The sequence below is a fragment of the Canis lupus genome, chromosome 6 (assembly GCF_011100685.1).
Source record: "Canis lupus familiaris isolate Mischka breed German Shepherd chromosome 6, alternate assembly UU_Cfam_GSD_1.0, whole genome shotgun sequence".
Taxonomy (NCBI): domain Eukaryota; kingdom Metazoa; phylum Chordata; class Mammalia; order Carnivora; family Canidae; genus Canis; species Canis lupus.
This window is the reverse complement of record NC_049227.1, coordinates 15,092,138-15,114,488: the sequence shown is the minus strand read 5'-3', so window position 1 is coordinate 15,114,488 and position 22,351 is coordinate 15,092,138. Positions and strand designations below refer to the sequence as shown.

At 54.0% G+C, this 22,351-nt stretch overlaps 2 protein-coding genes across 5 annotated transcripts in view; both read right to left on the bottom strand.

Annotated features, from left to right (window-relative positions):
- MAD1L1 (mitotic arrest deficient 1 like 1) overlaps window positions 1–22,351 on the bottom strand; it is a 347,043-nt gene that overhangs the window by 265,723 nt on the left and 58,969 nt on the right. For 3 of the 4 annotated variants that reach the window (XM_038539652.1, XM_038539650.1, XM_038539653.1), the window contains one exon: window positions 14,536–14,622. The exons of the other annotated variant lie outside the window; for it this stretch is intronic. In XM_038539652.1, the coding sequence (XP_038395580.1) occupies window positions 14,536–14,622 (87 nt within the window). The remainder of the gene's footprint in view (window positions 1–14,535; window positions 14,623–22,351) is intronic. 4 annotated transcript variants of the gene reach the window in all.
- Window positions 6,011–7,108, bottom strand: LOC100856313 (non-histone chromosomal protein HMG-17-like). The gene has a single exon (XM_038539656.1). The coding sequence runs from the start codon at window positions 7,082–7,084 to the stop codon at window positions 6,812–6,814; it is 273 nt and encodes a 90-aa protein (XP_038395584.1). The 5' UTR covers window positions 7,085–7,108; the 3' UTR covers window positions 6,011–6,811.

The following is a 22,351-nucleotide window of genomic DNA, read 5'->3' as shown; positions in this document are numbered from 1 at the left end:
CCAGGCTGGCAGCAGTGGAGCAGGGAACGTCACTACGGCCTCACCATGGCCTGGGCCCTTCTCTCACACAAGCGCGTGGAGTGGGAGTCCAAAGCTGGTGCATGTACCACAGTGACAGGCTGCCCAGTCCACAGGGAAGGGCTCAGCCCCTTCCCAAACCAGCCTTGGTGATCTTATGTTCTGCCTCCGAAGGGACACGAGTGACCTTGTCCCCGGCCCCCAGAGGAAGGCAAGGTCCCAGTTGGGAGAGACAGGAGGCAGAGAGCAGGTGCCTGTCTCCCCACACACACACACACAGAGGGGACAACGCCTGGGCCTGGCTGCACGCTGGGGAACAGGCCATGGGAGGGCACAGCCACCTGAATTCCGGGACACCCTGGCTTCCAGGCTAATTTTCCTACAGCAACCGCTATGCAACTAAACCGCCCAGAAACAGATTTCATTTGGGGATGAAAATTCCTTCCAGTGCCTGAATAAAAGGAGGAGTTTCACATTTTATCCACTTCCACATCCCTGAACAATAAAAACTTATTTAAAAGACCATGAATATGCAAATTATGTTTTAAATATGGAAATGCAAAACACGTAAGAAAACAGTCTGGGCGTGAAGTATTAATGGCATCTTCTCTGCTGACAAGAGACAACGAGAGCCGGCTGCCACGGCACGCTGAGGAGCGAGGACCAAGACGTTGGGGTGGCTCAGCCCTGAGGGGCAGTGGGAGCCCTGCCCCACCCTCACCCTGCCCTCACCGGCTGGCCTCCACTACAGAGTTCTGCTCTTCCTGACCTGCTGCTTCCCCACCCTCTGCCGCACTCACCACGCTGCCGCTCCCTCCCCTGCAGCATCATGGGGCCTCACCCTGTGTCCTTGCCAGCAGAGCCTCCAGGGGCAGGGGACACTAAAGGGCCCTGGAGACCTGGAGATCCCCCTCAGCCAGGACAGACTACGCAAGGACGGAGCAGGTACACTCAGACTCCAGAGCACCAAGCGCAGGGTCACCTCTTGGGTCAGAGGCAGAGGGTTGCAAATACAGGCCAACTGGGCAGGCACTTGCCCAGCACAGCCTACCCACAGGCTCAGAGCCATCAGGTCTGCATGTGGAGCAAAGGGCCTGCAGATTGGCTGCAGACCTGAGTGGGCAGGACCTGCAGTGACATGCACACACACCCACCCCTCTAGGTATCAGCACACCAATGTGTATCCACAAGTGAGGGCCCCAGAAGCACAAGGCTGATGACTCCCAACACGACAAAGCCAGTCTTCCTACGGAAACTTCTGCCAGCCTCTGTCTAGGGAGCTCCCAGGACTTCTGGGACCTTCTTAGGAGGTCCTGAGAGGAAATAAGTGACCAGGCCTCCTTCTGTTGACAGAATGAGGAACTGGGGCAGAGTGGGAGTTCTTGCAACTCAAACTGTGGTCCTGGCAGCTGGATGAAGATGTGGCACCTGCTAGCCCAGAACCTGCATTTATATGTCACGGGTGATTCTTTACATGAGCTGAGCTGGGTGACTACTCGGAGGTCACACCACGGAGGCCACACGGCAGAGGAGCCAGCGAGGTCTTCACCCCACAGATGGCGCCTACCACAGCAACACATCTCCACGCCCACATCCTAACCTACTCTCTGCGCAGCCCATGAGAACTACCATTCTCTCACAACGAAGTGCAGTCCGGCCATCCAGCTTGTCAGAAACCATAGTCTTTAAATGGCACGTCCCAAGACTCAGGCCCTAGACTCGGCCCCCAACACCACCCCCAGCCCCACCCCTGTGCCTGAACTCACCCTGCGCCAGACTGGCGTGGCCAGGAAACCCAGCAATGTCAGCCAACAAGCCCAGACTTCCCTTGGGACCCTGGATGGAGAGAGGGGCTTGGTCTCAGGGACAGAAGCCAGATGGTTACAGTCCAGACAATGAGGGCGACCCCTACATATCCCAGGCTGAGCTAGAGAGGCATCAGAAGGTCTGTGCCCACCCATAAGGCCTCCAGGTGCCCACCCTGTGGCTTTCAACAACACCAGTCAGGAGACGATGGGAAGACCACAAACTTGCTGCTCAAGGAGAGGCAGGCAGATGCCAGTGCCCAGGGAGGCAACCATGAAGAGGCCCATCGCCTCCAGCACCGAGCCCTCCAGCTCCCCTCCTCCTTCCCTCACCCTCTCTAATTGGCCACAGAATTTATAGGCTTGGTAGCAGCACTCTTGCTGGAGAGGCCATGGAGGAGACTCTGAGGGCTGAGCAGGAGGAAGGCTTCCAGTGCTGCAGGCACCACCTCACGTCTGAACACAGGCACTGCAGGTAGGTGCCAACACCCTGCAGGCCCAGATGGCGGGAAGGCCTGGGGTCCCTCTGTTCAACCTCAACCATCACAGGAGTTCCCAGGTTCTCTTTTTCCTGCTAGAAGTCCCAAGCAAGAGGGAGGAAGTTTGAGGACCAAAGTGAGGGGTGGCCAAGCAGATGGCCAGGAGACACCAGTCAGACCCTGCATAGTAGAAGGGCAGCAATCCCAGTGGACATACCTACTCTATCCCAACTGCCTCGAAGGCCCCATCCTAATGTCAGCTCAGGTGACAGAGCATTGGGAGTGGCCACAGCTCTGCCCACATGTCATGGCTGAAGGAAGAAGAAGCCCAGACTTCTAGGCAGGCCCATGTCAGCATGCGTGTGCCAGACATGAGGCTGTCCTAGAGGGGCTGTCTGCTGGGACAAGGGAGAAAGGATGCCTATGTTGAGCTCTGACAGCTGGCTGTGCGGTGCTCACTGTGCACAGGATCACCACCACCCTAGAAAACAGGTACTGTCATGACCCCCATTTTGGATAAAAAGGAAATGAAGTCCATGCAGAAAGCTTTGACCCACTTGGGCCAAGACTCAGATCCTGCCTCCCGGGTCATCAATCTACTTGGGCAGCAAAGCACTCCTGCACCCTAGCAGACACATGTCCGATGGTCCAGCCTGCTGGGAGCCAGCCCACGGGTGACTGCAGGGGTGATCAGAGACAGAAGCAGGACCCAGAAACCATGGGCAGCTTCCCCACAGCCAGAAGCCCCTCGGCTGCCCACACTGGGTTTGGTGCCTGAATACAGTCTGCAGGCCAGATGCCAGAGGGGACCCCAGCCAAGGTCTTCCCAGGACAGACATGAGGGTCCTGTGTAGCAGGCCAGGCAGGCAGTCACCCTGTAGATGCCCCAGCCCTCAGCCCTCATACATGCTGTTCTCAGGATTTGTCTTTGTTGTGTTTCACCATTCTGGCCAGATTTGACTGAAAAGCTCCTTGCCCTTAGAAACATTCCCAATCCACCCTGTAGCCAGAAAGCAACCTCGTGTCTCTCTGAACGAACACTTCTTTACTTCTCAGAGCCTCTCCATCAGCCTGAGAACACATGTATGTGGATACACCCCCAGCCCCTCCACCCACATCCTATTATCCTGGGTTCTCTGCCCCAAACTGCCTTGCCCTGCCCAATCCAGAACTCCGTCAAGGCTTATAAAGCCCACAGTAAAGCATTTGATGCTCTTCAGAGCCACAATCTCAGTGATGATGCCCACTGGCACAGGCGTACATTGTGGGTCACAGCAGCACTGAGGGCATCAGGCTGTCTCCATTGGAGCACCAGCCATAAACCTGGAGCAGAAGAGCCTTCCCAGGTGCCATGAAAGAGAATTACAAGACTCACTACTTACCATAAGGCAAAGCAGCAATGAAGATCCTCCAGCAGACTTTGCATGAATGGTTCTAAGCCATTAATCTGCCATAGCAGAGCAGACCACGGCAAGACCTGACAACACCACGGCCAAGATCGGGTGCCAGGACCCAGGCAACCAGTGTCAGCCCCGCTGCAGGTAAGCCAGGTGCCCATTCATTCAACTCATCCACTGCTGCTGCCTCTGTCTCCATCCATGTACTGCCTCCAACAGTATGCGGATTCAGAGGGAAGGGTCGATGAAGGAATTGCAAGGAGGAGGAGAAGGAGAAGTGGAGGCACCCAGTCCGTGCTCCCCTGTCACCAGCGAGAGATTCCCCATCTGTCTGCTAATTCTGGCAGGGACAAGGACACAGACACTACCGAGGGCCTCTCCCACAGAACACACACAGATGCCCTCATGAAAACCAGTAGCAGAAGTCCATCAGGGAGCACAGCTGGAATGTTCCAGAATATAGCTGAGCCATGTGACTTCCTGACACATGAGGTGAGAAATGTGAGGAAGGTGAGGGCCTGGGCACTGGGAGGGGTGACACCATGATAACAAGGATGAGTGAGTGAGGCAAGGCCCCAAGGACAGCAACAGACCATGGCCCTTCTGGCAAGTGACATGAAATGCCCCAGAAGGTTCTCTATGCCCACGCCCACCCTAGGGACATGATCTGACAGGCATCTCCAGAGGCCTCTCCTGCAGACAGATCCCACAGGGCAGGGAGTGCTGCTAGGACTAACCTCACGGTGAGGCAGTGATGCAGCCAGCGCCCACAGGGTCACCACTTGGATTCTGGGTGCACTGTGCAGGCAGAGCCGAAATAATCATCTGTCATTTCAGCAGATGGAGAAAGGCAAGAGAGCCATGCACAGGCCAAGATGTGAGGCCTGCACATCTGCAGCACCGGAGACATGCACTTCCAGGGGCGCACACACTCACTGGACACTTCAGGTCATTCTGGCCGGAACCACAGCAATGACCCCAACAACTGAGACACAGTCCCTGCACCAGGGACAAGTTCAACAAGCAAGTGTAGGATGAAGACTCACTTAATTACATGACATGCAATCTAACGGGAAGCCTCCCTAAGGTGGGAGTCAGCCAAAGCCAAGGGAAATTCAAATTCAGCCAAGGCCTGAGCAAAGTATCAGGGCCAGCAGGGACACAGGCAGGGGCGGTGTATCCCGTGGCTGAAGGAGACCCACATAGCAGAGACAGGGAGGAATGGGTGGAACCAGACGCCAAGGGACAGCTCTGCGGGTGGCAGAGACAGTGAGAATGGGAAATGCTACCACGAATCCTTGTCACCTGAAGCAAACAGCGGCCACTGGTGGGAGAGTCTTGGACTCACAAACGTGGGGTGTAAGGAACTATGTGGAGTCGAGGAGAGAAGCACACTCTGCCAGGTAGGCAGCTGACAGAGGGGTCCCCACCCCAGGCCGCACACACAGACCTGAGGCGCAGCAATGGAATAGCCAGGCAGCACCCGAGAGCACAGCACCCAGTATGACTCCCCATCCAAGCAACGCTCATCAAGTGGGGGCCAGCCTGTGCTGGACACAAAATACAAGCCTGAGTGCACAGGGTCTGGACCTCAAGCAGCTCCCGGTGCAGCAGGAGATCAGATGTGGGTGCTACAGCAGAAGAGCAGCCAGAGTCAGAGGGGGCCGGGGACTTCACACAGAATGGTGTCCTTCCAACTCCAGCCAGGGCTGCCCCAGAGCGTCCTCTTTCTCTCAAAGAGGTGGAAGTGGGAGCAGAAGCAGAGCCCCTGCCACAGACACCTGGGGGTACTGCCTAGTGAAAAGGGAGCCAGGCCACACTGAGAAGGATTGCTATCCACAGCACAGACCACACAGGCAAGTGACAGAGGAGACCCAGCAGAGGAAGCACATTAAGGATCAGAGCCAGGGAGCCACCCAGAAGGTCGCTGAGTTCTTATGTGCCAGGACTGTCATCATCACAACAGGATGAAAAGAGCACATGGTAACATCACCTGTCATGTACTGACAGCTGCATCAGTGAGGAACTGAAATAGGGACTTAGGTATAATATCTCAGCTAACTCTTGTACCAACCCCACAAGTGGCCAAACTATCTACTACGGCTATGACAGTTCCACGTATAGACAAAGAAGATAGAGTGGAGAAGAGACACCCTCCCACCTCAAGAACTGGTCACCATGGTAGTAGGTAGCAGAGCTGAACTGTGGGCACTGGCCTAGGGCCATACAGCCACACATGGAAGCCAGTAACCAACCACATGCAACTACTTAACGTCACATGACAGGTGTGGTTCTTTTTTTTTTTTTTTCCCCAAGCCAAACTGTATCCAGCTTTATTAAAGATACTTTTCATAAACAATCATGGTATTTCAGGCAGGACATGGGCAGACGATCATTAACAGTATACAACAACTTTCAAACTCCCTTCTTCAATGGACTACCAAAATCAGAAAGCCACTATAAAACCCAATGAAGTCTTCATGTGATGCTCTGAACAGGGAAAGTTTAGAGTGAGGGTTGACAGTTCACATGTAGCATGTTATTTAACAACTTTTCACAAGCCGACCCTGACTTTCAGGAAATGAAGTGAAAATGGCAGAATTATCAATCTGAAGATCCACAAGCTAAAAAAAGGAACTCTTTTGAGGGACGCCATCTCAGTGGTGACACTGTAAAGTCCAGATTGCCTGACATACTGGGAACCATTTCATGAGGTCAGGTTCCAATAGGTCTCTGGGTTTAAGGGAGTCAAGTCTATGTTGAAGGCAGAGAGGGAGAAGAGGACATAAAAAAATGAATTTTAGTTTTTCCACACCACCAAGGTGGCTCATGTGTGTCAACATCAAGGAATCCCTCCTCCTGGGAGCCAAGAGGAAGTTTCTCAAAACTAGAAGGCGAAGGTGTTTTTCCCTCTTGTTATCAATCTAGCTTTGGAGATATTCTATTAGTGACATATGCCCTTCCCCCAAGACAATGAAGTGTTCCATGTGCTAACAACACAGCTTAAAAAAAAAAAGTAAAACAAAATTCTGCATTTTTATAAAACTTGATAAAAGATAGTATTTCAAACTGTACAGTCACCAGAAGTACACAGTTATCAAAAATGCACACTTCACTTGGCATCTCCAGCACCTTCAGCTTTCTGTGCCTGGTCTGTTTTGGCATCTCCATTTTCTGCAAGGTTATTTCCATCCTTGCCAGCATCAGCTTTCCCCTTTTTCCCTTTGGGTACCTTCTCTCCCTTCTTTGCAGGGGCCTTTTTAGGCTTGGGCTCTGGCTTTGGAGGAGCAGGTTTAGCAGATAACCTTGCAGATCTTCTCTGTGGCTCATCCTTCACCTTGGCTTTATCTCCTTTAGCATCCTCTTCAGTCTTTCTCTTGGGCATGGTGGCGACGGTGGCAGGACGTAAGCGCTGGATGCGGGGATGCGGCAGCATGTGGGCTTTGGCCGGTCTGGGGGTCGTTCTCGCCTCTTCTTCTTCACACTGCTCCAACAGGTGTGGTTCTTCACCCACACTGGCCACGGTTCAAGTGCCCAATGGCTACATGTGGCCAGTGGCTTTCGGACTCAACAGCACAGATGGGAGAACACCATTGTAGGAAGTCCTGTCAGATAGCCGGCCAGCCGCAGCCAGAGAGATTGCCCATCTACCCTAGATGGTGCGGTCTATGCCAGTCAGATGGCCTGTCTACTCTAGACTGATGGTTGTCTACTCCAGACAGACTGTGTGGCCCACCTGAGACAGATAGCTGATCCAAGCCAGACAGACGCCCTATCTACCCTACATGGTGTGGTCTACATCAGACAGCCAGTCTACACCAGACAGTGCAATCTGCCCTAGTCAGATGGCCGGCCTAAACTAGATGGATGGTGCAGTTTATGCCAGACATATGGCCCATCTACCCCAGACAGGTGCACAGCCTACAGCAGGAGACTGGGCTTGGACTCTGACCTCTGCATGAAAGCAACTAGCTGAGGAAGATGGCCACAAGTACAAACTGTCTCATGGATTCCTCAGGGTCCTGGGAGACACAGGCAGCACAAGGATGAATGTCATTGTGATCATTTCCCAGGCTCTGTAGAGGTTGGAGCTTCCTCAAAGTCTCATTACTTCCTCCAACAAATGGAGGAAGGTGCAAGAACAAAGCTACAAATGTGAGACCCTGATACTACATGCTATGTGTGTGTCTGCTGGGGGTCATCTCATCCCCCATCCCAGAGAAACGACGACACAGGTGTCACTGCCTCCATGGCCAGGATAGCATGCTCAAAGCACGACTCTAGGCCTCATGCCATGAGAGCAGTGTGACTAGCACCAGCTGATGGAGCCCAGCCTGAGGAAGGGGTCCTGGTCCTGTGGAGTCACCAAGCTCACAGCCATGTGCCTATGTCTTTGGAACATATGGACTGTCACCAAGAAATGTATGAAGACAAAGCTCTCAGACACAGGCTAGCTCAACATTTCCCGCCAAAGCCCATTTACACTGAGTAGCACCAGGAGCTGGCCGGACCAGAAGGTGCCTGGTCCACATCCCTGAAAACCATGGCACCCACTCCTGCAGAGACAGTAACGGCTACGACCAGTATGAGACCTGGGGAGGGGGCCATGGGTATGAGGATGGTCTCAATTAAGGCCAGCGAGGTGATCACTGAGTCCCTGGGAGCCGATGGGAGTGGAGTTATGGCACACAGTGGACCGAGCACCGATGGACAAGAGGAAGCCAGGCCCTCCCCATGGGTGGACATGCTCCAGCCAGCCCAGCAGGTAGCACCCAGAACCACACTGGTGGCCCTGTAACTGGCTCGGGACAGACGCCCACCCTATAGGGCTCACCTGGTCAGGAGTCTGTCACTATGCCTCTCTAGTTGGGTCATTCATCATTCCTTCATCCAACACACACTCCCTGAGCAGCACCTCACCCAGGTCCTCTGCTAGGCCCAGGGACACGGCCACACACAACACACTGTCCCTGCCCCAAGAAGCCTATGGAACAGCATGAGAGAGGGAGCAGGCCAGGCCATTCTCAACAAAGTGGGGCAGAGCAGCCTCGCTGACCTGGATGTATTAGAGCAGAAGCCCCAAGCAAGGAGCTCAGGCCTCGCAGGTACAGATGCTGCAGTTCCAAGTGGGAGCACCAGTGGAATTGGGTTGGCTCCAGGCCACTCAGGACCCCAGCACTGCTGCACTGCACACATCCTGCCCTGTCACCCACAGGCTAGAGGCAGAGTCTGCAGGAGACACTGTGCGCTCTCACATCTCCAACACTCTACAGCCTCTCCAACCTCTCTCTGATCTCACGTCCAAAGCTGTGTCCTAGTCACCCTCCGACAACACACAGAGATGGTCGCCATTCTTCATGCTCTCACCAAACTGCCACGGGCTTGTCTTCTCACCTGACATCACTGCCCTGCACACCAACCCCAAGTCCAGCCCTTTCTGGGCTTCTCTGGCCACATACAGGAGACAACTCACACCACCGCACCCTTAGCTACCCCCAACGCCTCTCCTGTCCCGTTCCCTCACCAGGCATGGGTCTCTCACCACTGACAGAGCCTTCTTCCTTAGCGTTTGGTGGTCCTCTGATGGTTATCACCATCCTTGCCCTGACAGGTGCGGCAGAAGCTCATTCTACTGTCCAAGGACACACAACGACTCCGTGGCAGGCCTGCCTGAGTTGAAGCCAGAGAGCTGCCTGTGCTCCAAGCACAGTGTGAACTATACTCTGACACGCAGAGAACAGGTCCTTGGTTATCATGAATCTTCTGTGGCCATCACCGGCCTTGCTAGCCTTGGGACAACTTGAGAGCACCATAACTAACACAGACACAGGGTGACAAAGGTGACAAGGCCTAATCATACTCCAGACAGTCTGTGAGGACAGCCTAAATGCTGCAGACAAACAGCGGGAAAAGAGTCACATGAAGAATTATGCCCATGATGTTGATCTTAACTCCCCCTCGGGGATGACAGAGAACCTATCAACCTGCTAGCTGCCTGGAAGATGCACAGCCAAGGGTACCACCTCTCAGAGACAGAGACGGGCTGTGGGGGCAAGGACTCCCCTCCCACCATTCATTCACGTCCCCTTCACCAAGTAATGGCCTCCTCTGAAGGCTGCCAGGGGGCGTCAAGGCCCAGGACGCTCACAGTGGTGGCAAGGGAAGACCTCCAGGCAGTCCACAACAAGACTGTGACCCCAGGCATGTCAGGGCTTGTGATCCCCAACAACTGGAGACCAAGTTCTCGCCCAGAGGGGGCAAATGTGATGCTTCCAACTGACTGCAGTGATGGGGCAACCGGAACTAGGACGTGCTTCTGGGTGCAGCCCAGTGACCTGGGGACTCAGCTGCCTGAAGCCCCAGGCCCAGCAGCAGGAGCGTGCATAGCAGGTGCTGCAGGGCTAGTTCTCGAGGGCTGGGGAGGTGCAGACAGAGATGTAAAGAGCTCCCCCATATCTGCATCAGTCACTGGCTTTTTCCCAATCACCTGTACAGCGGGTTCTGCCTTAAGTACTTCCCAAGGATGGCAGGCCAGACCTACGTCCCACAGATGGCCCATGAGCTGCATCTCCACTGCAGCAGAGAAATGAGTGACAAGAGTCTCCTCTGCAGCCACATCAAGCACTTGGCAGAGGTATGGGCTCCACTCTCAGGTAAGCCACACAACGCCCTGAGATGGACAGGCCAGGATCCAAATCCATTCTGACGACTCCACAGCTGTCTAACCAGGGGCTCTGCCACACAGGAGAGATGATAGCACCCACCACAGATTTTCAGGTGAGACGCTGTGTGCGAGGCACTGAGCATGGAGATGCTCCCACCATCACCACTACTGTCGCCATGCATACGGGTGAGGGACCCAAACCCCAGGGCCCTGTTCCACTGTCACCCACTCCCTAATGTGAGCCCTCATTTCCAGCAAAGCACAGCCACCCCAGATAGTACAGCCTCACAAAGCCCTGCCCTCATCTCCTGCTTCTCGTTCAAGATGCCCTCAGAACTCGTCGGAGCCTGACAGGTGCCAGTGTGGCCAGGGTTCAGGTCACAAAGGAATGCAGCCTCCCATCCACGGCCTGGCTCTAGAACACAGCTGCAAGTGGTACAAAGGATACATACTGAGTACTGGGCCCTGGAGACCATGGGACACTCATTGAGGCCCAGTGAGGGCCAAGGTGGCTCACGGTGGAGTCAGGGGAATTCTATGCAGAGCACAGGCACAGAGGACACAGCCAGATCCTCACAGTCCCCGTGTCCTCAGCACACACACATCTGGGGGGAGTAAGTGTATCAGCCTCCAGCGTCCAAGAATGAAACAGAATCAGTGGCGACAATGACAAAAGGCAAGGGTCCCTGTGCTATAATCAAGCTCCTGCCTGAAAGCACTGCCAACCCCCCCACAACAGTGGATGATGATGCCCTGGAGTTGTCCAACAATGGCCACGAAAGGGGACCAGGACAGGGAGCCTGGCCTGAGGCCTCACAAAACCTCGTGAGCAAAAGGATACCCTACTGCTGCTGCCACACTGCCAAGCAGAACTCCTCCCGCCTCCCAGCACAGAGAGTTCTCAGAAAGACACTTCCCGCCACCGAGGTCTCCAGGGCACTACTGAACATTCAGCATGGAATTGCATCTCACTTCACCCTTAGAATAGCTCTGGTGAAGGACACAAGCTCCACTCTGATCTAAGGAAATCCGAGCTCAGAACTCAAGTAGACGTGCACAAAGCTAGCAAGGAAGTTCATCCCCACCCTCTAGAAGAACACACCTCCACCCCCCTGCAGCCTGGAAGGTTCCTGCCTCAGGCAGCTCCAGCCACCACTGGCCTTGCAGCTTCCAGGCTGCGGGCACAAACATCATGGCTGACAGCAGTGCAAAATCAAGGGCTCCAGTATGGGGACCCTCAACTCCACTCCAGGGGGTGGCCATCCTGCAGCTCAGAGGTCTGCTCTCCCCTCACTTTCCCCAAGCAAGGCGAGACACAGAGCCATCTAGAGCACAAATCCTTCCCTGAATGAGCCGGAGCACCTGAGTGGAAGGCCACCACAGAAGGACCCAACGAGGGACAGACCGGAAGAAATTCCTGGAGACTAAATCTCAGGGCCTACTCCCTGGCCTGGGTGTCACAGCTTCGGGGAGTTTACTCACATGCTCTGTGTGAGCAGAAATGCCTCTTGAACCCTCAGGCCTGCCCAGGTGTGCCTGGGCCAGCCACCTGTTGCTCTCGCCCTCTAGCCACAGTGCCTCTTCCCATCTGCCCTCAATTTGTGCTCAGCTGCCTGTTTAGATGTGCAGGAATGAAGCTGGCTGTCCTGACCTTACCAGGGCCCCCAGTCCTCCATATAGAAGGCCACAACTAATGGCCAAGTCACATTCCTGCCCACAGGACCAGTGGCTGTCTGGCAGCTGGCCAGCATGATAGATGCCAGGCACACAAGTCCCCCCCGTGCTAGTCAGGAAGGGCCTCGCATTACAGGATCCCTGCCACCTCCTCAGGGGCCTGGACACCACCACCCATCGCAAATGAGCATGGTAGGAGCTGCCTGGCCTCCCTTCTCACCTAAGTGTCCCAGCCTCTCTGAGCTTGAGCTCTCATCTGGAAGGGGGATGACAGCTATGGCTCCCCTCAAGGGCCACGCCACACTATAAAGGCCAGTCTGCCCTGGTGGAGATGTGTGGGCCAAGCGGGACATATACGGCACCCACTTCACCTCCTGCACAAGGGTGCAGCATAGAGCTCGCTCTCATGGAACGCCGGAAATGCACCCTTGCTCTCAGAAGGGACTCAAGAGTCCCAAGAGGTAGACAAGGTACTTGTGGTGGATCCCCCATGGGGGATAGCTGCTCCCAGAACAGAGCTGGGAAGGTCTGCGCTCACAGCTACGAGTGAGCATGCTGCTGGGGCCCTACAGATGGAGCTGCTCTTGCCCCGCTTCCCCACGCATGGAAGCCAGCCTTCCTACCACCTCGCGGTGGGGCCTGACAAAAATGAAGACAAGTTTCCTTCCCTCAAACGGTTCATTCTGTTTCAAATGCAAAGTAAAGTGAAGAAGATCATCTGGAAAAATGTAAAAGCTTTAATTTCAAATCACTTTTAATGCCCGTTTCATCTGACAGTAGCTTTGAAAGCAAAAGGCAATCTTTATCGTCTGAGGTTTTTAAGCTAAATTGATGTGATTATGTCCAACATAACCAGATGCTTCTAAAAGCCAATTTCCAAAGTGACATCAACCCCCAAAATAAGAAAACCTTCCCTCTGGCTACTAATGAATCCTTAAGACACTCTGTCCACAGAAAGCTGAGGTTGGCTCCTCACAGACCTGCTTACTTGGGGAGGAGTCCCACCCCACTCAGCTGTCCACCCCTTGAGAGCCCAGCAGGAAGTGGGCCAGCCCCAGCCTTGGGGCACTCCCATCCTTCCAGGAGCTGCTCAGCGGCAGGCATGCAACCCTGCCTGGGCCAACAAAGCTTGAGGGCTGTCTGCTGGCAGTGGGGTCCCAGGAAAGGCTTCCTTGCTCCAAAAAGAACACTCAAGAAAGAGGCTCGTCCTTTGTGCCTGCGGATATGTTGACCAGAGCCCGGGCAGCTGCCCACTCACGCAGTAGGGACAGGAGGCAGACAACCCATGAGCCCAGGTACAGCCTGAAGGAGAAGCATTTGGTCTCTGTCCCCTTTCCTGGCACTGAGCTCCTAAGACTCCTGGGCTTCTGGGGTGAGAGGGGTACCTCATCACTCATAACAGGCCCCTTTCATTCACAGCCCCCACTGAGCTAACAAGGGGACCGCAGGAGAGGCCAGAGCAACCAATCACGTGCCTGGGGGGCTGGGACCTCCAGGTCCATCACTGCCTGTGGAGGTAGGGGACCACGAGGTGGGGGCTCAGCTCATCACCAACAGCCAATGACTTAAACAAGCATGGAAACTCCATAAAACCCCCCAAAGCGGGGGGGGGGGGGTGTGCCCAGAAAGGACATGGAAGCTCTGCGCCCCCACTCCTCACCCCAGGCATCTCCTCCATCTGGCTGTTCTCACTGCAGCCTTTGTAAAACCGGTAATTGTACATAAAGCATTTGCCTGAATTCTGAGTCACTCTAGCAAATCCTCAAATGGGTGGGGATGTTGAGGGAAGTCCTGAATTTGTAGTCAACCAGGGAAGAAGCACAGGAAGCCTGGGGACTGGGACTTGTAAATGATGTCTGGAGTGGGATACACTCGTGGGAGCAAGCCCTCCTCCTGTGGGGTCATGTCAGAACAGAGTGTCACGACAGAGCATCCACTGGCCTTATGGGGTTGGGGAGGTAGCATTTAGTGCCGGTCTCTGGGCCTTCTGCCAGGGAAGGAGACTCCTTCCTCCCTGTGCAGCCCTGGGGGAAGGCTTTCCTGTTACTTGCTGCCAAGGGCAAGCCGACTTCTGTTTCTCTCTGGGGGCCTTCCTGAGCACACAGGTCTACATGCACACAGACACGCAGACGCTTCCCTGTGGGGTCTGGGTCCGACACCATTAAGGGGTCATTCGGAGCCCGGGCCATGGAAAAAACAGTTTCCTGATCTAGAGACACATCCTCCTCATGGACCCCAACTGTTTAAATAAGGCAGTGGTGGCCTGGCACATGGCTGGGATGACAGCAACATGCTGCCTCAGCAGAGTCTCTGCCATGGGGCAGAAACATGGGGCACCTGCACCCTCCAGATCAACCCAGCTCCCGCTCACTCAGGCCAAGGCCAAGGAAACAGTGAAGTGTCATCACCCCCAAGCCAAGCCCGGGGGACACACATGCATTGGGCTCCACCTTTCCAAAGCAGACCTACCCCATGCACTCTAGGGCCACTGAGCCTACCTGCTGGTGATGGCGTTGTTCCTGTCCTGCAAGGCAAGCTCTCGCTGCTGCAGGTCAACAACAAATCTGGAAAGGTCTTCTGGGGTCCTAGGGGATCAAGAACATGTGTCAGCATAGGCCACTCCCTGGAGGGGACCCCATTCTGCACACCAATAGCCACTGAGACCACGCTGGCAGCTGATGAGTCACCAACCTGGGATAAGTCATATTCCTTACACCAATTCCCCAGCCCACGTGGCATGGCAATGTGCACACACCACAATCTGGGTTCAAACTGCAGCCCAGGCCTGGCTACATATCATCACATAGATTGTTTTTATTTGGCACAATTTCATTTCACCTGTAGAAATGGGTCAACAGCTAGCCAGCAGTGTCACTATGCAAAGGAGGTAAAGTGTAGGGGTGCTCAGCATAGGTCAGTGTGCCCACCTCCCTCCAACCAGCAGGAGAAAGAGAAGTAACAGCAGGTGCCCACATGGTCGATGCTTTATCATGTTCACATTACTCCAGACTGGTCACCTCGATTCACGTCCAGAACAGCCCCGCTGTCACTGTTGCCACCTTATAGAAGACAAAACAAAGGCTCCAGGGCGTCCAAAGCAGCTCACACTGTACTCTTCTCTGAGTGTGCTCTGGGCCTCCACCTGACACCTGTCTAACTCAGCAGAACACTGACAACACCCCGGAGAGACTGAAACAGCAGCTGGCACAGTCAAGAATGGTCCCAACACAACATGCGGCACGTAAGCTCAGGGGTTCCCTTGAGCTCAAGGCCTAAGGACCAAGCACAGGGCCATGCGGGGCAGTGTGTGTGAGGCGCCACAGCCTCTTCTGTCACTGAAGGAGTCATGGCGGACATGACCAAAGCTATACCCACAAGATATGCCTTCTGTGGAATGAGAGTCTGTCACAAAGCTATGGGTGTGGCTACCAGGCACTACACGGTCAGAAGGCCCTCTTCCTGGCCTCCAACGGCACCGCAAGGCCCAGCTCCCGGGAGCACTCCACCATAGGACCAAGCCCCAGGGGCTCTGCCTCCTGCAGCCTTGCCTCTGGACACGAACATATCACCCACTGCCCCCTGAGCTCTGTGTTAGTTCACCCTGTGTTTGCAATGCTCTTCATCAAGAGGGCTGGAGACAATCATCACTTCCTGGAGGAGGCCCCTTCCATCATGTGCCCCATCCTCTTCACCCCACTCCTCAAGCAGCACGGGGTCTCTCGACACCTGTGACTCATCAGTAATCCTACCGGAACCCCACATAGGCTGACTCCTCACACACCTGGGCCTTTGAGGCATGTGCCCTTCCCACAGGTACTCCCAGACTCTCCCCCTCATACATGATGCTCCTCCCAGCCACGTGAAGAACAGCCCCTCCCTGGGCCCATAGGGACCACTGGGCACAGGAGAGATTTCTCCCCAGGCTCCTGCCCAGACCAGATGATCATTTGTAAGGACCCTGGGCAAAACCGAAATCCTGCAGGGGGAGGGGTTGAGCCAGCCTTGAATGCCAGGTCCCATGTTCTTGAAGTTTCCTAAAGGTTTCCAACCTCTGAGTTAAAAATACAGGCATAGGGGCACCTGGGTGGCTCAGTGGTTGAACATCTGCCTTTGGCTCAGAGAGTGATCCCAGGTCCTGGGATCGAGTTCTGCATCGGGCTCCCTTGCGGGGACCCTGCTTTTCCCTCTACCTGTCTCTGCCTCCTCTGTGTCTCTCCTGAATAAATTTTTTTTTAAAACTTTAAAAAAGGCATAAAAATTAAGTAATCTTTTCAAATCAAGAGGTATTTTTTCTCTGAAATGTTCTACAGAGATAATCAAGTTTCTGTTGTTTCTCTGGGTTAGTCAGATATGTATGCAAACTGTTACTAGATCCATGGAACAAGTTTATTGAAAACAAATCCACAAAGACAGCATGCACATCCACATCTGCACAGCCCCCAGCCCCAGGCCTGGTACCAGCCCTCACTTCATGGCAGGGGCAAGTGGTGCCACATCTTCCAGCCTGGCCACATCTGCTCAGGCAGATGGCCACTAAGTCTCTAGGCATTTTCGATGACCAAGGTGGCAGCTCTCACCGAGGGCAGGTTCCCTCCAAGTAGAAGCCTTCCAGAAATCTGGAGGCCAATCTGCAGAGTCAGGAGCATGTGACACCAATTCAGAAACAAGGTTCGTGCCCTGAGGTCCAAATTAGCCCCTGAAAGCTAGAAGTTAGAGACAGTAGACAGCCAGACTCACTTTCACCCAGACTCTCCAATCTCCTTTAAAGTGAAGATAATTTGAAGTGAAACAATTTAATAATGAGGGAAAATTGGAATGGTTCAAATCAGGAGAAAAGTGAACTTAACATGCACTCAAACACTCCATCCTACTGAGACAACAGGGCATCCACATCCCCTGGGACCCCGGCCCAGCAGGCCAGTGCACACGAGGCCACCTCCACACATGCACATACACACATACAGCCATGCCCAAGATGCTAGGGTCTCTGCTCCTTCAGCTCACTGCTCACACAGAGGCCATCACATACCCAAGTACCACGGGACTTCTGGGTGGCCATCAAGGGGCCTGGCTCCACACTCAAATGAACTGAGCAGCAAGCTGACTTTCCCACCTCTCCCCCAGAAAGAACATCAGCCCAGCAAACATGGCCCACTTGCCTGAAGAGTGGGCCATCCACAGCCCAGGTCACCTGAGGCAAAGCTGCCCCTCCCAGAGTGGGCTGAGAGAGCAGGCTGTCCCCACACAGACCACAGCACACAGCCGCGCAGATCTGGCTCACATGCCTGTGGCAGACCCTCCAGGGGGCTGGTCCTTGGCCACAGTCCCAGCCCCCAAATCCCAGGTGCCACCATTCAGATGAGCCACCCCCTCCTCACAGAGCAGCGATGTGGGCCGCAGGGCCTGCCTCCCCCACGTGCCCAATTCCAGAAGATAAGACCACATGGCACAACGCCCATACCCACCCATGCTCCAGGCCAGCCTGCAGCTGCCGAAGGGCACACCTCCACCAGACAGCCTTTCCCTCAGTGGCCTGCAGGGCCCAGTGCCTGCAGCTCCAACTCTGGCTGCATCAAGACTCGAGGGCCCGGTCCAGTCACTCCTGCCAACACTAGGGCTCACCTTTCCCCTAACAACGCAAAGCATAGAAAAACTAGCTGACAATACTCAAGAATCTCCCATCCTCCAGCTTATTCTACCCTCAGAGAAGGAGAAAAGGCGGGACATGTTTCAAGGAAAGAGTTGGAGCAGGTTTAGTCACCATCCAGACAACTGTAGGCTGACTCGCTGGCTCGACAGGGCTCCTCAAGGCTTATTGCCAAAACCCAAAGATCCAGGCATACTGCAGCATGGGCACCTGACAACCCTTTCGAACTCACTAACGGCAGGGGAGCAGAAAGAGACAGGGGCCTTTACAACTATCTGTAAGGTATACAAGCAGAGCAGACCCCTTAATGCTATGGGGGAAATAAGGACAAGGCGCAGGTAACAGTGACAGGTGTGACATCTCACTATATAAAGGAGGACTACAAGGTCCAATTCAAAGTAAGTAATCAATACATTAAACTATGCGGGATTCTGCACACCCTCAGTCCTGTAGTGCTGATCAAAGAGAAAACACATTCTGTTGGAAGACTGACGTGTATGAGGCTTTAGTTAGAAACAGTGCATTTAAGGGACTGGTTCCAGAATGTTCCATGTGAGAAAAAGGAGAGACAAAGAAGTGGATGGTGCAACATGTGGTCAATCTAAAGCCAAAAGAAGGGTGGCTCAGTCAGTTTAAGCATCCAACTCTTGATTTCGGCTCAGGTCATGAAATCAAGCCCCATATCAGGCTCACACTCAGAGGGAAGTCTGCTTCAGATTCTCTCTCCCCCTCTGCCCTTCCTCCTGCTCTCTCAAATAAGTACATCTTAAAAAAATAAAGACAGAAAAGGGGGAGAGCCATGGACAAGGGGCCTGGCTATGGGTGAGCTCTCACGAAGCAGCCCCAGCACACTCAGTTTACTGTGAAAACATGTCCTAAGGACAGGACGTGGCAGGTAATCAGCAATGAAAGACTCAACCCTCAAACGTTAACCAGGTCCCTTGGGGTGTGGCTAAGGGGTGTTAGGGAGGCATTGGGGGACAGCAGAGACAACAGCATGGTGCACTCGCGCTTTCCCAGCCTCAGCTCCTCAAGGTGTGGTAGCTCTCGTGGCCTGGCTGTCCTGCCCCCATCCCCACCCACCCCAGGAGACCCAGGACATCAGACAACCTAAGAAACAAAACCAAAAGGGGAGTCCACATCTGCCAACCAGCAACTGCTCTTTCAGGAATGCATCTCAGGGAAGCAACAATGTGTGGCTAATACATGGTTCAAGTGTTCTGTGTTCAAGTCTCTGCTTTCAACTCTTAGATATATACCCACAAGTGGAATTGCTGGATCATTCCATCCTCAATGTTCTAAGGAATGGCTATACTGGTCTCCACAGCGGTTGTACCAGTTTACATTCCTCACGTCACTATTTTTAATGTTTAAAAAGGGCTGGGGGGCTCAATAATAGAAAATAAGTAGGTTCTCACAGCCCAACATGGGTACTATCTATCCATGAGACTTGAGGCTGGGGAAAGGGGGTGGGTAGGTGGTTGCCACCACAGCAAAAGGCACAGGGGAACAGAGAGGGCACACTCACTGGACAGGAAAATGGGACATGCATGGTTCCAGAGGTGGTGGCACCGCCATGGGGTGGGGTCATCTGGAATGAGAAGAGTGGCCCATGTCACCTTCAGCAACATGGGCCACAGGGCCTGCCTTCCCCAGTCATTCCAGTCCACCCCTCTTCAGCTCTCAACCCGTAAAACTGAAACCCCTGGGGGTGGGCCCAGGATCCACAAACAGATCCCCCAGTGTTTCTTAGGCACAAGTCAGAACCACTGGCCATTTGCAGAAAAAGCAGGGCAATCTAAGCAATAAAATAATCCTAGAGATGCTGCAAGGCAAATCACCAAAAAGTGGTGGCCATCAAGAAAACCACCCACTGTACATTTGACAAAGAAAACATTCTCTAAGGTTCTGTCAATTTGGTAAGCAAATATCAGATTCCAGAATTTGGTCCAAATCTAAAAGAATCCCAAAAGATAAGACCAAGAACTACCACGACCCTTGCTTTGTGACAGGGGTGCAGAAGCACAGGGCCCACAGGATGCATGACCACATCATACACCGGTGACCAGACTCCTGTGCCACCATCCACATTCAGGCTGCTTTTGTACAACAGGGCACACATGTGATGCCACGAGAACAGTCAGGAGAGGTGACGGGAGCAGTATTTTGAGATACTAACACATGTAGGTCTTCTAACAACAAAAAATATGCACACTGAGGAAAGCAAAAGCAGAAAGCTGGATGGACTGGACTAACAATGCACCCATGTGGACAGCAGGGAGAACGAGCCAGACCCCTATCATAGCGGCAGAGTCCTATTCTTGTTCACCTTCCGAAGCTTCTATAATTTTTTTGGGAGAACATCTATCAACAAGTGTTTCTTAAACTGTACTTTCAAGCTGTAGAACCTAGGGCCACAGGGACCATTGCTGACCAGGTGTGACTACACATCTGAGGAGGTGGCTCACAGAGTGGCTTGTGGGCCAAACCAAAAGAGACCCTCCATCCTACCAGCCCGGGGGCCACAAGGTACCCCCATGGGTCCCTAGGACCCGTGCTCTCATTATGCTGTCCTGGCTGCTCAAGAAAGGGGGGCATGGGAAGCCACTCAGGCCTCCTCAGCTTCCTAATGCAGGCCAGGGGCACCAGGCTGGCTCTGCCCAGCTCATGGGGGCCCAAGAGACAACCGGCCATACCAGAGGCCCAGCCCCTCTCCCCTGTGGCCAGAAAGATGGCAGCAAAGGAGATTTGATGCATGAATGTGTGCACAGGGTCGGACGTCATGTCTGCGTGCATTTCTCCACCCACATTCTGAGTTACACAGGCCTGGGGACTAAGCGCAGAGGACTGAAGACAAGAGCCTCAATGGCAGCACCAAGACGCCAGGTGTGTCCTAAGGAAAGGTGGGTGCAGGCAGCACTGCGAAGGGCACAGGTGATACCCAGCAGGTGAGAAGGAGGTCCGCAGGATGGGGACGCAGACTTCAGGGTCATGAGCAGGACAACTGTGTAGAGCTCCCTGGCCTGCAGGCAGTGTCCCAGTCCTTCCTCCAGAAGCACCCCTCCTCTGCCCAAAGAGCCAGCAGGTGCTCAAGTAAAAGTTCGAGGGCAGAGTCCCCAAAACATCACCAACAAATTCAAAAGTCCAGGCTCAAAGTAAAAATGTCAATGACGCATGCTCTGAAAAGATTCACTCCAAATGGATGCCGGGGCACTCCTGCAGGTCAGGGCCCAGACCAGTGGGGGCAGTCAAAGGATCTTTAACTTCCCGTACATTATTTGAATTTATGATAAGAATCTGTGTTACCTGTAGGTGTACAACTAAAAACACCCCCACGTGTTGTGCTAATAACTATGTGCAAAGTGGCGCTGGAAAGGCCCAGCTGGAGAAGCAGGGGGCTGACAGAAGATGTGGCTTGCCGGCAGGTGCCCCACACAACGTGACCAGGGCAGGGGAAACACAGGGAGAAGGCACCTGCAAGAGCAGAGGGGGACACAGCGGGAGAAGCGCTGGGACCCAAATATCCGAGAGCCAGGCCTGCGGCACCTGCAGTAAGTACCCAGCGTGAACACAGGCAGCTCCTGAGGAGCCGTGAAATCAGGGAGGGTCACTAATCAACAGTAGGGCATCACCAGCATCAAAGCACCTCCACCTGGCTGGACAAGCATTTACTTTCCAAAAACCTCCTGGCCTGCTGTGTACTCAGAGCTACACAAGATGTTTACCAAGGATACTCTGGGGCCCAGTTCAACACTCTCAGTGAGCAGGACTTGGGCCAGGTATCAACACTGCCCAGAAACAGCATGGGAGCACTCAGACAGGAAGATCAAGGCTTCCCCAAACTTACACTTCATACACTGGAAGGTGGAAGGCCATCAGAGGGCCTCAGGAGCCTCGACACTGAGACGACAGGAGAGTGACAGTTCCCACTGCAGCCCAAGCTGTGATAGCTGCTACTGAAAACTCTGGCTTCAGCTGAGAAGCCTTTTAACTCTGACTGGTGGGCTTTCAAGGGGGAAAACGTCTTTTTGTTCGATCTGCAGCTGAATTTTGACTCAAACTCAGCTGTGCACGGCACAGCAGGGGCTTGGGGGGAGGGGCTCACCCCATGGGGTGACACTCAAGAAAAGGCAGTCCAGCCAGCAGCAGCTATTCTGAGGCTCATACTAGCAGGTGCCAGGGCTCCTACGGAAGCCCAAAGTGCCAGTTTCCACGGGTCTAACAGACATGAGACTGGAGGACTCCAATTTCTCAAATAAAGCCTCAAGCTCTCTTGCAGGGATCTATTCTCCCCAAGAACAAAGCCCGCAAAGCCCAGGCCCTCAGTGGTGGCTTCCGCCGGGGAAGGGAGGCCCTACAGCAAGAGGATGAACCCGGCAGACAGTATGCAGAACCAAGACCAGAAACAACAGACATCTCAGGGGCAAAGGGATGTCCTGCTCCATCAGGTTTCCTGGATAACACAGCACAGCTACAGGGGGAGGTGGGGCTGGGGTCAGGAGGGATCACGTCAGCAAGCACTGAGTTAGGACAAAACCTGACATTTGTCCCAGGATGGGGAAAGCAGCTCCTATTTACCTGAAGAAAAAGATCACATCCCTATGACCTAGACATGGCCCAGGATGTGATGCAGTCACCATCAGGGGCGGTTTCTGCTGCTCCCAGCC